Source organism: Epinephelus lanceolatus, chromosome 4 (genome assembly GCF_041903045.1).
Source record: "Epinephelus lanceolatus isolate andai-2023 chromosome 4, ASM4190304v1, whole genome shotgun sequence".
In the NCBI taxonomy this organism is placed as follows: Eukaryota; Metazoa; Chordata; class Actinopteri; order Perciformes; family Serranidae; genus Epinephelus; species Epinephelus lanceolatus.
This window is the reverse complement of record NC_135737.1, coordinates 42,448,287-42,461,664: the sequence shown is the minus strand read 5'-3', so window position 1 is coordinate 42,461,664 and position 13,378 is coordinate 42,448,287. Positions and strand designations below refer to the sequence as shown.

General features: G+C 42.2%; 1 protein-coding gene across 2 annotated transcripts in view; it reads right to left on the bottom strand.

Moving 5' to 3' along the window:
* Positions 1 to 13,378, bottom strand: part of pxylp1 (2-phosphoxylose phosphatase 1) — a 29,588-nt gene that overhangs the window by 7,511 nt on the left and 8,699 nt on the right. Inside the window, exons 1-3 of one of the 2 annotated variants that reach the window (XM_033630609.2) lie at positions 9,518 to 9,672; positions 4,810 to 4,998; positions 3,076 to 3,202 (exon numbers count right to left, since the gene is read on the bottom strand). In XM_033630609.2, coding sequence (XP_033486500.2) covers positions 3,076 to 3,202; positions 4,810 to 4,998; positions 9,518 to 9,614 — 413 coding nt within the window. In that variant the 5' untranslated portion in view covers positions 9,615 to 9,672. Of the gene's footprint in view, positions 1 to 3,075; positions 3,203 to 4,809; positions 4,999 to 9,517; positions 9,673 to 13,378 lie in introns of those variants that run through there. The other variant, XM_033630610.2, reaches the window with a different exon arrangement.

The following is a 13,378-nucleotide window of genomic DNA, read 5'->3' as shown; positions in this document are numbered from 1 at the left end:
AAAATGTTAATGTGGACTAAGCTGATACTTATATTCTTTATCATGGTTTTCCTACATAATATTTAATAAAAATAAATAAAATTAAAAGAAACTATGAAAAGGGGACTAAAGTCTGAGACTAGCGGACGTATCAGAATACCAAGTGTAGTTAGCATTTTTAAATTGTTTGTGTTTTTTGTTAGCTTGTAGGCTAACTGGCAGTGGCTGACACAGCATTAATGGATTATTAAACTCACAATAACATCTGCTATGATGGGGTTTTTAGTAAATAGTGAAGGGAAGCTACAGGGTCCAGTTTACAACCAAAAACTGCTCTCAAAACTTTCACTATGCTAATGCTAACTGCTAACGCTATCTGTACTGACAAGTCAGCTCTATGTTTCTTTGCTGGTATTGTTTCCCCTGTCATTATGTGCTTCCTGTATTAGACAGCGATTGGTTTATATGTTAGTGATGTACCCAATCTAGCTTGACCGGCGTATGTTTGAATCTCAGATTTAAGAGAAGTGCACAGACATCGCCCCCCTTCGTGACAAACTTTGCACAGTTACAAGGCAGTATAGTCAAGGTCAGACATTTTAGAGGACATATGAGAAGAGCACATTTTTGAGTGAAGGACGACTTTAATAATTTTACTATTGAGCCAAAAATGCCTTTTGCAGCAGCGCCCTACTTCACACACACACTTTGATGTATTCACACAAGGAGGGAGCGCAGTATTCCAGCCAGAGGGTACGACTGTTGGCCACGGAGCAGCTCCCTGAGCAAAGGGAGGAGATGTAAGCTCATGGCTACATCAGTTCAATTCAATTCAATTTCTGAACGGAACCCAACGTCCATAATACGTCTCATTTGCTGGATGGCTTACTTTCAGCTCCAGTTCAAAGATCAAGGGTAGAGACAATATCTAATAATTAGATGTCCATAGCAGGTTATCTGCATCCTGTCAATCTGAAATGCAACTGTGTGTCACCGTGCCCGCTCTGAGGATTACAGCATGCCCACTCCGTCCAGATGTGCAAAGCCGATGTGAAAGCTTTGTGCAAAATTAAGTCACTGGCTAAATCTGAACTCAGGTACACTGCCCAGAAAAGGGGATTGGTCACAGGGAATTTATTGACCGTATGGTCTAAATAAATCATCCAAGAGGATGTGTGTGTGCTCACATCAAAAGCCATGCCGCCAGACTAAATATTCTGGTTTCAAAAATAGCAGTTTGTTATCTTAGCACAAATGTGTATCCACATGAGGAGTTTGCATATATTTGAGTTAATGTATACACACAGAAAGCAGGTGTGAAAGTGCTGATTTCAGGCTTCCTCTGAAGCTGGAGCACAGAGGCATCCTGGCCTTTAATAACTTCCTATCAGGAACTCTCATCCAGCCCACTTGAAAGAGCAGTAGAGCCAGTGTGAGCAGAGCCTGGCTGCTTACCGTAAAAAAAAAAAAAAAAAAAAAAAAAAAAAAGATACAGACAGGAAAAGATACAGATGAGAGAACGGAGCAAAATGAATTAAAGAAGATAACGATATTAATAATTGAGCTTTTATGTATTTTTCTACCCACAGTTCTGTGGGGAGTTTCTGCGGCAGCGACAGTTCTGCCTCACCAAAGCTGCTCAGTGAGCATGTTGTTTAAATCAAGTGAGATAAGACCCTCATAACTCTGCGTCAACAGACCCCACACACACACACGTTAATGCGTCTGCATTTTTGTGTATCCATCTGCACCAAAGCACAGCAGAACAGATGTAGCAAACCAAACCCACCCGCTCCCACTGACACACACAATAACGCTGGGACACCGGGGGAATTGTTGAATTCCTCAGTTTAATGCTTGTACCGGATATTTGGAATGTAAAACAAATTCATTACTGCTGCCTGTAAGCCTCACAAACACCACCAAAAAGAATGTAATACTGCGGTCTATTTAACACACACAGCTCATTTTCTGACAGCAGCTATCAAGCTGGCAGTTTTTGTCGGAGGATATGAGAAGCTGTTGCAGTAATTGGTGTCTCACTCTCTCACACTTTCCAGCAGGTCTCCTTGTTAGGCATTACACAGAGGTAGCCGGGGCTCTGCTCGGGAAGCCGACTAAAATCCCGGTGGCATTTTGTGCCCTTAACTCTGACCTGGATTAACTGAAACTGTGGGAATAAAGCCTTTATCTTCAGACTGGAGAACCCAGTGAAAAGTGTAGGAGTGTTCCTCATTAAACTTTTCATTTCTTTCCTGTTTGCTGTCTTCATAGTGTTACTTAATTACAGCACAATGAGTCAAATCATCATAAACAGCCTGCAATATAATGCAATTAAATGCAACAATATCATGAGTTGTTGTTTTTTTAATGCAGCATGTTTTTCAGTGGAGATATTTGATTTGTAGCTTGTATTTCGTGCCTTTTGCATTCGTTTTCTTAAGCAGCAGTGTGCTGTGCTCTTTCAGGCGATGGTACCATTTTAACATGTCCCCAATTCCAGATCACACAAATAATTTCTTTTTTTAGAAATCTGTAATTATACAGTGCTACTTTTCTGTCACTTTGAGGCTTTCCAGTCAACTACTGGGTTGACATGGCCAAGAAATCTGCCAAAAAAAAAAAAAAAAAAGATTCCTTTCAACATGTCCACCCTCTTCAGAAAATGTGGAGAAAACTGTATAAATGGAAGGACAGTTGGGGATCAAGAGGGGGCTGGAGCCTATTCCAGCTGACTGGGTGAGAGGTGGGGTACACCCTGGACAGATCACCAGACTATCACAGGGCTGACACATAGAGACAGACAACTATTCACACTCACATTCACACCTATGGACAATTTAGAGTCACCAGTTAACCTGCATGTCTTTGGACTGTGGGAGGAAGCTGGAGTACCTGGAGGAAACCCATGCTGATAGAAAACATGAAAACTCCACACAGAGGGGTTCCCCCAACCCTGTTGTTGTGAGGTGACAATACTAATCACTGCACCTCCGTGCCGTCATTTATTCCCACAGTATGTGCAAATTTGACTAGGACGTAAAAAGGCTACATGTCATGCTTGTATTAAATACATTGTAGTAAACATGTTTGTACCTGCTGACGGACAAGGTGCAGTCAATGGCGGGCCTTTTGGTCTTGGGGATGTAGTAGAGTGGATAGCGGTCACCATGGCGAATCATCACCTGGACAGACAGCAGCTTGTAGTCAGCAGGACTGTGACCTGTCAAAGGAAACTCTCGTCAGCATCCACAGTTTTTACTGAAGCTTTTAATGTTTTTCAGCTCATTGTTTTGGTTTTACAACCCACAACTGAATCTTATTACACTCATTTTGAGATGCAGCAGGCAGATACTTTCAGGGTCAAAGCTTTGTTAGCAACCTTTACACCACCTGTCCAGCGCCAAAGGGTGGACAGACTAAGGTAGCAATTAGCTGCCATACAGGGAGGAGCATTTAGCAACTACAAAGCCAAATGTTGTTCTCAGGAGTTGGAGGAGAAAAGAACTGACCTAACAGACCGGTTAATAGTGGACTTTCACCCATTTTCCATTGTCACTCTTGGCTGCGCTGAGTAAAGCCATGCTGCGACGATTTGTGTTTCCATTGTCAGTTTAGACATGCCATGCCACGCCAAGTAATGGAAATGCAAATCCCTGCTGTACTGGTCTGACGGCTCAAACCAAACCAATGCCAAGCCAGCTCATGACTGTCAGAAAGGGGTGTTTGACTTATCAGGTGGACAGAACCAAAACATACAGTGTTTCACTGTATCTGCTAAATGTGCCAAAGAGCAAATGTTTGCAAAAAAGTTAGCTTTAAAACCTTGAATGGTAATAGTATGCCAGTGTTGTGTCTGCAGCTTGTTTCGCCGCCCCTAGTGGCCACGAAAATCACCTGCTTATTTTAAAACACCCTGAAGACCTAATTCTACTCTAACCATTAAAACTAAATCACTGAAATTGAAACAGTGCTCAGGAGAGTTAATGCACGTCACCTCTTAGAAAAGCAAATATTGATTTAACAAATCTTTTGGCCACGCCACAGCAGCAGCAGCCCGAGGAACATCAAACAAATCTGCTCACTGTCTGTGAGTGCAGAGAATGGACTGTGGTCTCTGAGTGTGTTTGTGTTTAACAGTAAATTAAGTAGATAGGAGAAACCAGGACACTTAGAAAATGATCATGTCACTGGGAGGAAAAACACCACCTGAAACAAGAAAACTTGTTCCTGATTGATTTTCAATAACTTTCCATCTAAATCAAAGAGACGTAATGGATTTTTCTTCTTTGGAGACTAAACTGCCATCCGGAGATAAACAGAGTAAAACTCAATTAGCGGAGGCTGGTGCAACTTGTCTTAGGCAGTGAAGGATTTTTATATGATTGCCTCGGGCTTTGCTGACTTTTCAATGAAGGAAAAAAAAAACACAGGGCTCCATGCCACTGTGCTATAGAGAGGGAGCACTGCAGCATTATGGATGATGCAATCTACTGAAAATGACTTTCGCACAATTAACACATCCCCCGAGTCCTGACACACTAAATCTGACATTATTAATATATTAAGTATTTATGCACTGTCCATCAAACTGGGTGATTCTAGCAGTGGGAGAACTGATCCAAATTTGTTTTTAATGCTCTGAAACAGTGATGCTGCGACACTTGCTGCTGCCACAGTGGAAAGAATTAACATAATAAGTTCATTGCCTATTGCTGCTCCCAGATCAGTTCATATTTAAGACTTCCGGAAACACAAATCGTAGATGTAACCAAGGTCAACATCACATATCACATCCACAGGTTCACAGTCTTTATTAAGCCCCCTCACCTTCCCAGGAATGTTCGGTGCGGTTCGGGGTGTTACAGTAACCGTAAGCCTCAGATACGGGGTTGGGCTCCTGGGTGTGAGGCGCGGGGAACACTCTCTTCCTGCTCTTCCCCAGAGCCTGCCCAACACCTCCATCTGCAGCCTGGAAGGGGCGCTCCTCCAGTATGGGAGTGGTGGGGATCAGGTTCACTGTAGACAAAATGAATCAAAGTTAGAGGAGACACAAAGCACAGCTGATGAGAGTGTCGTTAGTTTAGCAGGTATTTGGTCATAAACTTAAGTGTTGACCTGATGATGGTGCTGGATAAAAAGTGAAAGGATCATCACAATAGCCTCAATTCAGCCTGTGGCAACATGACCACCTGCACCAGATTTTATAGCACTTGATCCAACAGTTTCTTATGGTCATGGGCAGATCATGAGACAATGGGCCCCTAGATACAGACATGTAAAAGGCCCCACCACCTCTCCCACGTAGGAGGGAGACACACAGAACTTATAGTTGTTTAGCCTCTTTTTGTTATTGTTTTGACTCTCTTTTTAGTTGCTTTGTGTATCTATGTGGTCATTATGTGTCACTTTGTAGTCGTTTTGAGTCTCTGTAGTCATTTTGAGTCTCTTTGAGGTCGTTTCGAGTCTCTTTGTAGTTGTTTTGAGTCTCTTCGTAGTCGTTTTGAGTCTCTTTGTAGTTGCTTTGTGCTTCTATGTGGTCATTGTGTGCCACTTTGTAGTCATTTTGAGTCTCTTTGTAGTTGCTTTGTGCTTCTATGTGGTCATTGTGTGCCACTTTGTAGTCATTTTGAGTCTTTTTATAGTTGTATTGTGCTGCTATGTAGTCATTCTTTTGTTTCTTTGTAGTCATTTTTCGTCTTCGTGTAATTGTTTGTGTTTCTGTATGGTCATTTTGTGTTTCTTTGGGGTTATTGTATTTCTTTGTGGTCATTGTGTCTCTTTGTAGTTGTTTTGTTTCTTAGTAGTCATTTTGCAACTCTTTGTAGTTGCTTTGCACTTCTCTGGTTATTTTGTGTCTTTTTGTAGACATTTTAAGTCACTTTGTAGATGCTTTGAGTTTCAATGTGTCTATCTGTAGTCTTTTTGTGTCTCTGCAGCTGTTTTAGATGGCTTTGCAATTGTTTGCTTCTCTTTGTAGTCATTCCATGTTTCTTTTGATTATTCTGAGTCTCTTCCTGGTTGGTACATACCTCTTTGAGTGACATTTTGGAGGTGGAGGCCAGGGTGCCCTGACACTTTGGGCCCCTGGGCCTATGCCCGGTAGGCCTGTTCCGTAATCCATAATAATGGATCAATGAATCCATAATCCATAGTGACATTAGATAAATCATCAGGAGAGGCACTAAAGTCATTAGGACACATCGTCTGGGAAGGATGAATGTCTGAAACAAACTGAGTGTTGAAATACTTCACCGTATAAGTGCAAACTTTGACCTAATGATGGCGTCTGATGAAAGGCCAAGGGATTGCTAAGGTCATTTAGATTTATCCTGGAGACCATTTCATAGCAATCAGTGCAGCAGTTGTTGAGATATTTAACTAGAAAGCAATGTCAACTTTATTTTTTGCACTAAAGGAAAAGTCACAGGATTCATTATCTGGGGACCATGAATGTCTGCACAAAATTCTATGGCAATTCATCCCATAGTTGTTTAAATATTTTAGCCCAGAACAAAGGCTGAACTGACAGACCAACACTGTGATCCCTTGGGCCACACTGCCAGCACGGCTAAGAAGAGAGGGGAAGTAATTTTGGCAACTGACAGGATCTAAAGGAAGGATCTAATACGTAAATGTAAAGAGCTGAGAAACATTTCAAGACAGTACTTCATAAATGGGACCAAGAAAAGTAAAAAGACCAACTGACGGAGCAGTGACACAGTGGCTAAAATTAAGAAATCCACAACTGTAGTTCATCTCCATGTCAACAGCTCTGTACCGCAAAACCCCTCACTGCGTTGCCCGGACACCAGTGGCCTGCGACCCCTGGCAGAAAAGGTCCAATAAGAGCAGAGATGTTGTGGGAACTGGAAGGCCCATTCACAAAGATCCAACTCTGAAGAAAAAGAAGTTGAACCCATATGGCCCTTTGGCAAGAGGAATATCCAAATCCTACGTATGTCACACAGACACACAAACACACACACACACACACACACACACACACACACACACAGGGAAATTCAAGCTTGCAAGTCAACTATGCAAATATAACATCCTGCTGCAGAGAAAGAGGAGAGGCCAGGCCTGTTCCATCATAAAGCACAAAGAGCTAATGGTTTCACATCGCTGTAACTACCCTCAAACTTAAATTACTTACACAAGTATAGGCGTATACATAGCGTGAAAAGTACACTGTCTCTTTTCGCTCTTGCATTCTTCGTCACACACACAGTTTTCCATTCCCTCATCTCTCCAGCTGAGCTCATAAAGTTCACTGGGTTGCGGACATGACATTTTGTGCAAAGCGTGTTTGCTCTATAAAACTGTTCCCAGGATCATGTTTTAGTGATAGCACTCAACAAAGTCTGACACCAATACTCCTTTCTCTGTTTTATATCATTGTTAAAGTTGTTGTTGGGCTTTGGACCTTTTGTCTGACAAAACAAAGCAATCTAAAGAGATAACCTTAGGCTCTGGGAGACTGTTACAGGCATTCCACAAGTTTCAGACATTTTATAGACTAAATCGTTTTTGTTTTTCATTTTGGTGTCATTTGGCAAAAAACACAATAATTATCTTTGAGCTGATTGTAATTCATACAGACCGAGAGAAAACCACCTCCTCGAGCTGGTGACAGGTGACTTTGGCCAATCACAGGTCATTTCAGAGAGAGGGTGTTCCTACTGACATTTCTACAAATGCAGATGTGCACATCCCTTTGGTGAAAGCCTGAATTGTAAACAACTGCGTACACTGCAAAGCAACCCAAAAAAGGAAGACAGACTTTTTAAAAAAAGAGTCTAATAGAACAACTAATATCAGCAAAGCGTTTCAGAGATGGAGAGAAATGTTGCTTATGGTTTAGCCTTCTGTAACCATAGCTACAGGCTCACAGCTGTGGCTTTATGCTTACGTTTATGCAGCTAACATTAGCTAGAGCCTCGAATCCCAGTGTGTCCTCCGCCTGACTGCCCACAGCTGCAGACCACCTTGCCAGGAGAAGAGCGGGCAGCAGGCCCAGTCAGCAGCTGCAGCAACCTGAATCCAGCCGGTGCAAACCCCAGCTATGGAGGACCAGACACCCCAAACTACCCAGCTCATAAGCAAACTTTCTGTTGCTGCCTTTACACTGGTCAGACCTGCTGCTGTTGTCCACCAGCCCGCTGTGAGACCTAACTCTGCGGGGTTTGCGCTGGCTGAATTTGAGCCACCACAATTGAGCCAAAGGTCAAGTCTGGAGCTGCTTCATGCTCTCCTGCCGGCGAAGCAACCCACTTTAGCGAGGAGCAGACAAAATGACGGTGGGGGGGCTAGCTTGCTAATTCATGTCTCATTTGTGGTCTGATAAACAGAGAGAGAAACCAGGATAAGGGGGGGTGGGAATACAATGAAATAGGGTTAAAAAAAATCAGTGTATGGGAAACGCTGGGTTACAGTACGAAGAGCATGCATATGCCCGTGGTCATCTGGTGGGAGGGGCTTAGGACAGAGAGGGGAGAGCTGCAGGAGGAGGGTGTATTTTCAAATTCTGCCTTTTTATCCCAGATTCCTGCTGACCCCAGATGTATTTGTAAAAATAATCCACAGCTGATGCGTCACATTGATTTTTGGATGGTTCCAGCTTTTCCAGTGTGATAATTAGCTGCTTTTCTTTGTGTTGCATTTTGGCAGATTTAATATCTTTGGGTTTTGGACCGTTGGTGGGACAATAGGAATATGTCACCTTGTGGAAATGTGAGAGCCACTTTTCACTATTGACCAAACAATTAATCAGTTAAACAAAAGAAATATCAAGAGAATAGTACCTGCTGAAATATTTTGTTGCAGCCCCAAAACCGTGATTGCATCACTATAAAATCAAGCATCACTAATGCTTATACAAAACCTCAATACAATGCAAATTGTTCAAGAAAATGTACCATATTGCTTTAGAAAATAAAACTGAGATTCACATGCATTTAAAGGACTAAATAAGATGAGACAAAATGTTCAGTATAACCCGTAAAGCAGCTGTCTCATGGAGCCAGGCGTCCTTTATCTACAGGAAGCAGACTTTTCTTCTAAAGCCATTTCTCACTTCTCTCTCCTCAACAGCAAGACATTATTGTATGACTTCATCTGAACAGCTGACAATACTGAAGCACAAGTTGCTGAAAAGGTAACAAGAAGGTGCCAAACAGGCGTTTTATTCTGACTATCTTGTAACAGAAGAAGGTAAATACTGGACAATGTGATCTCAATCATGGCTGTTAGTTAATAGTTACAGTGATTAAGGAGCAAACTTCATCAGCAGCACTGGGAAACTTATCAGCAAGGCACAAACACCTAGTATTAAGTCAGAGCAAAGACATAATAAAAGTCAGACAAAGCCAAATTCTGCTGAAGTTTACCCAGAACAGCACAACAAGATATTTTTAAGTTAAATAAGTGGTGAACTCCATGTGAATACCGTCTCTATTTCCAAATAGGTAGTAGAAAGGTCTTCATTAAAACAGTGTTGATATTCTACATGAAGATGTCAGCATAAACTCACCACTGACGAGGAAGAGGAGAAGGTGTGCGGCAAAAGCGGAGACCATTTTGACGACTGCTTGGTAGCTTGAGGTCCAGCCACGCACACTGGAGCTCATTCATTACCACAACCTGTCCCCCTCTACACTGTGTGCCCCATACACTGCCACCCTCCACCCCCAGCTACCCATCCACATACACACTCACACACACACACACGCCTGCCTGGACTAACCAAACTTTTGGAGGCCAACTCAGCCGCAGTCACCTACACAATGGAGCTTTTGTAACTCGCTGCCAAACACTACTGAGTGCACACACAGCAAATGACACACAGCTCGCTGCAGCCCAAACAGGACATGACAAATCCATGCACCCACACTAAATGTGGCCGGTGTAATAAGCATTTAGGACTTAAAATGTGTTTCCAACTTTGTGTCCACCTACATGAGATCTTAAAGACACAAAAGGAGGCTGCCTGAGAGGGATTTCAACGAAGCTGGGAGCTCAGTTTGATACTTGTACATCATTTATCTTGAATTCTAATAGTGTAACACTCCACTTACACACATACACACATAAACAAACATGCATGAATCCTAGCTCACAACTCCAGAGCTAAACATAGTACACCCTGTTAAGTCCTCCACCAGCATGTTGTGGAACCCATCATTATGCACACACAGACACAGTTTGACATCTACCTGCAAACACCACTGCGATAAGGTGATAAACTGTTATTTACGGAATGTGGTCTGGCCTGACTCTGAGGGGTTTTGTGCTGGTAGCACGAAGGTAATGACCAAAACCAAGTGGAGAGGTTGTGACAAATACTGACACAAACTAAGTACTGTGTATGTGGACGGACACGGCAGCCTCCAGTTGTCCATTAAAATGCCCCCGACTAAGAATTTTCCTAGTTGACCAATAGTCGTCATTTAGGGCCATTAGTCGACTAGTCACCCGCATGTTTATGATATTAATTTCATTATTAAATGATATATTTTGGTGGTTTGAGTTAAAGGTGTGAGAAAGAATAATATCAGTAACATTGTTAACACTGTGCTACATTACAGAGAAATACAAAACCGTACTAATGAACCTTCATTAATATAGGCCTATATTTTATCTCCAAGTGCACGTCACACACTGAGCGAGCCGCCTGTTAATGACGCTGTGGGCTAATGGGCATGTAGCTACTTCCATGTTTCAGATGATACGTCATGTTTGTAGTCGACCAATGAAGATGAGTTTACATATCACCTTGGGTTCGTCCTTCACCTTCTCAAAATGATCCCACACTTTGGATTTCCTGCCCGACATGTTATTAACTAGCCTGCGGAATAACCGCTGGTACCAGCCCTGGAAATTAGGGGCCGGACACGTTGCATCTTGAACCACCTGGAAATGGCTGGGCGGTACTCTTGAGCCTTTTTGGTACCAGCGTGGCAACACGTTGCGTTGTTTACCTGAAATCCTGAGTGCAGAGCTGATCTTCTTCCAAGAGCTGTTTAAAAGTGTGTAGGCCTATCATCCCTGGGACAGATGTAAAGCTCAGGGTAGCCCTGCACTAACATGATCAACTTTTCCACATTTATCAGACTGAATATTTACTGAAGAAGGAAAAGACATCTGTCGGCTGTGATTGGTTTGTAGCCTGACTCCACTCTGACTGCTGAGCGTGGCCACTTCCTGTGTCTGTCCCTTCGAATTAAATTCCCACATGGTCTAGTCATATAGGTTTTAATTTATTTTAACACGGCACACCTCCTAATAGAGTTTAATGTTTGTTTTTTAGGGATTTTTTTTTTCTGCGACTAAGCGACCAATGAAATCTTGATGACTAATGACCTCTCTGGTCGACTAACGTTTGGTCGACTATAATGGGGCAGCCCTGGATATAACCAAGTTAAATTTAAGACTCTAAGACCTTTTTTATACCACCTCTTGAGATTAAAAATCAAAATATACAGAATAAAAATGTAAATCTCTAAAACAAGCAATAGAAAACACAACCACTACAAGGAAAAGCCTAAAAGTATGTTAACATAAACTAGAAGTGAACCATGAAAATGCAAAAACAGCAACTACACATGACTACAAGGACCGGCTCAGACACACTGTGACATTGACATATAAAAGATTGTGTACAAAAATCCTGCAACAGAGAGGAACCAATGAGAGCAATTTTAAGTCCTTCTGCAGAAGATTCCACATATAAGGAGCTGCAGACATAAGGGCTCGCTTGCCAAACTCTGTACGTACCCTCGATACAGACAATGGAAACAAGATGATTGTAAACAGTCAGGCTGGAGACATTTTTGCTGTAACGTGACCGAAAACATTTGAGACCCATGGAATTTGAATTTGAGACAATTTAATACTTTTTAAGGCCGTATACTAAGAAAACTCTATTTAAGACATTTTAAGACACCCTGTAAATTCTGCTTCTTGTTTGACACTGGAGACTACACCTAGAGCAACACGGCAAGTTAAATAAGCGGTGAAAGCCGTGTAAAGATGTTCCAGATGCTGAGCAATAAAGTCTTCAATAAAAACATGTTGATTTTCTATTTGAAGATACTAAATAAACTCACCACCGACGAGGAAGAGGAGAAGGTGTGCGGCGACAGCAGTGACCATTTCGATGACAGCTCGGTAGCTTAATGTCTACCCTGGCGCACCAGAACCAAATCATCATCACATCCTAAATAAACAGGTGTTCACAGAATGTGGTTTGACCTTAATTTAAGGAGTGTCTCCTCCTATCTGGTGGAGTATAAGTACTGTGTTTGTGGATGGACATGGCAGCCTGCAGCTGTCCATCATAACAGACCTTCTAATTCTGATGGCAGATTTTACCCATCACATTTTCTGTCACGTGCACTCATCACCTGGGCACAAAAGCCTCGTATAAAGTCAGAGCGGAGACATAATTAAAGTTCAACAAGAATCACATGTATTGGCTCTTGCTCACAGGGAACTAATCAAAATCAAAAACTATTCACAACTGGAGAGGGGAGCGCTATGTGGCGTTATAAACAATCCGCATGGATACAAACCGTATCCGAGCACAGATTAACATTCTCCTCAGCACATTTAATTAAGCACTAATGCTAGGCAACACAGAGAGAGCTGGGAGTGTACTGATAAGACCCCTGATTGCCCACATGCTGTTCTGAATCTTATAGAACAGACTATCTTATCATACTGAGTGTGATCTGATATTTAATTTTAGTCTGTATTTAAAGTGCACAGTGGTTAGCATTGTCACTGCACAGATAAGCCCCAGCCCTCCTGTGTGGCGGTTCTTCCTGTGTGCTCTCACCATATCTCTGTGGGTTTCCTCTACATGTTTCCGTTTCCTCCTACAGGGTGGAAAATGCTTATTAGGTGAAGTAGGAACTCTAAATTGCCAGTAGATATGAATGTGAGTGCAACTTCCCTTTCACGTCTGTAGTTTGGTGTAGTTGGCACAGAAAAAGAGGAAACAAGACCAAGAGTCTAAAGCCAAAACAGCTGCTCTGTGAAGCTTTACTAAAAAGTGCTCACATCAGCAGCATTACTACATGCCTACAATGACAAATGCATCTGTTCCTGCTCCACGCATGAGTGTCTGAAGTTCATTTTTTTCTTCGTATGTGCTGACCCTTCTCTTTAAGAGCACCTGTGTTTCTTCTTGAGTATCATGTAATAAAGACGGTCCTCCAGCACACTACTATCTTCAAAGTTATAATGAATTTATTTGAAGGCTTTTCCAAGCAAATAGTTATATTAATTAAATGTGCAGGTATATATCCAGTTTGGGGACCTAATAATTGCATCTCTGCTTTTTGCAGATGATGTGGTACTGTTGGCTTCATCACATCGTGACCTCCAGCAT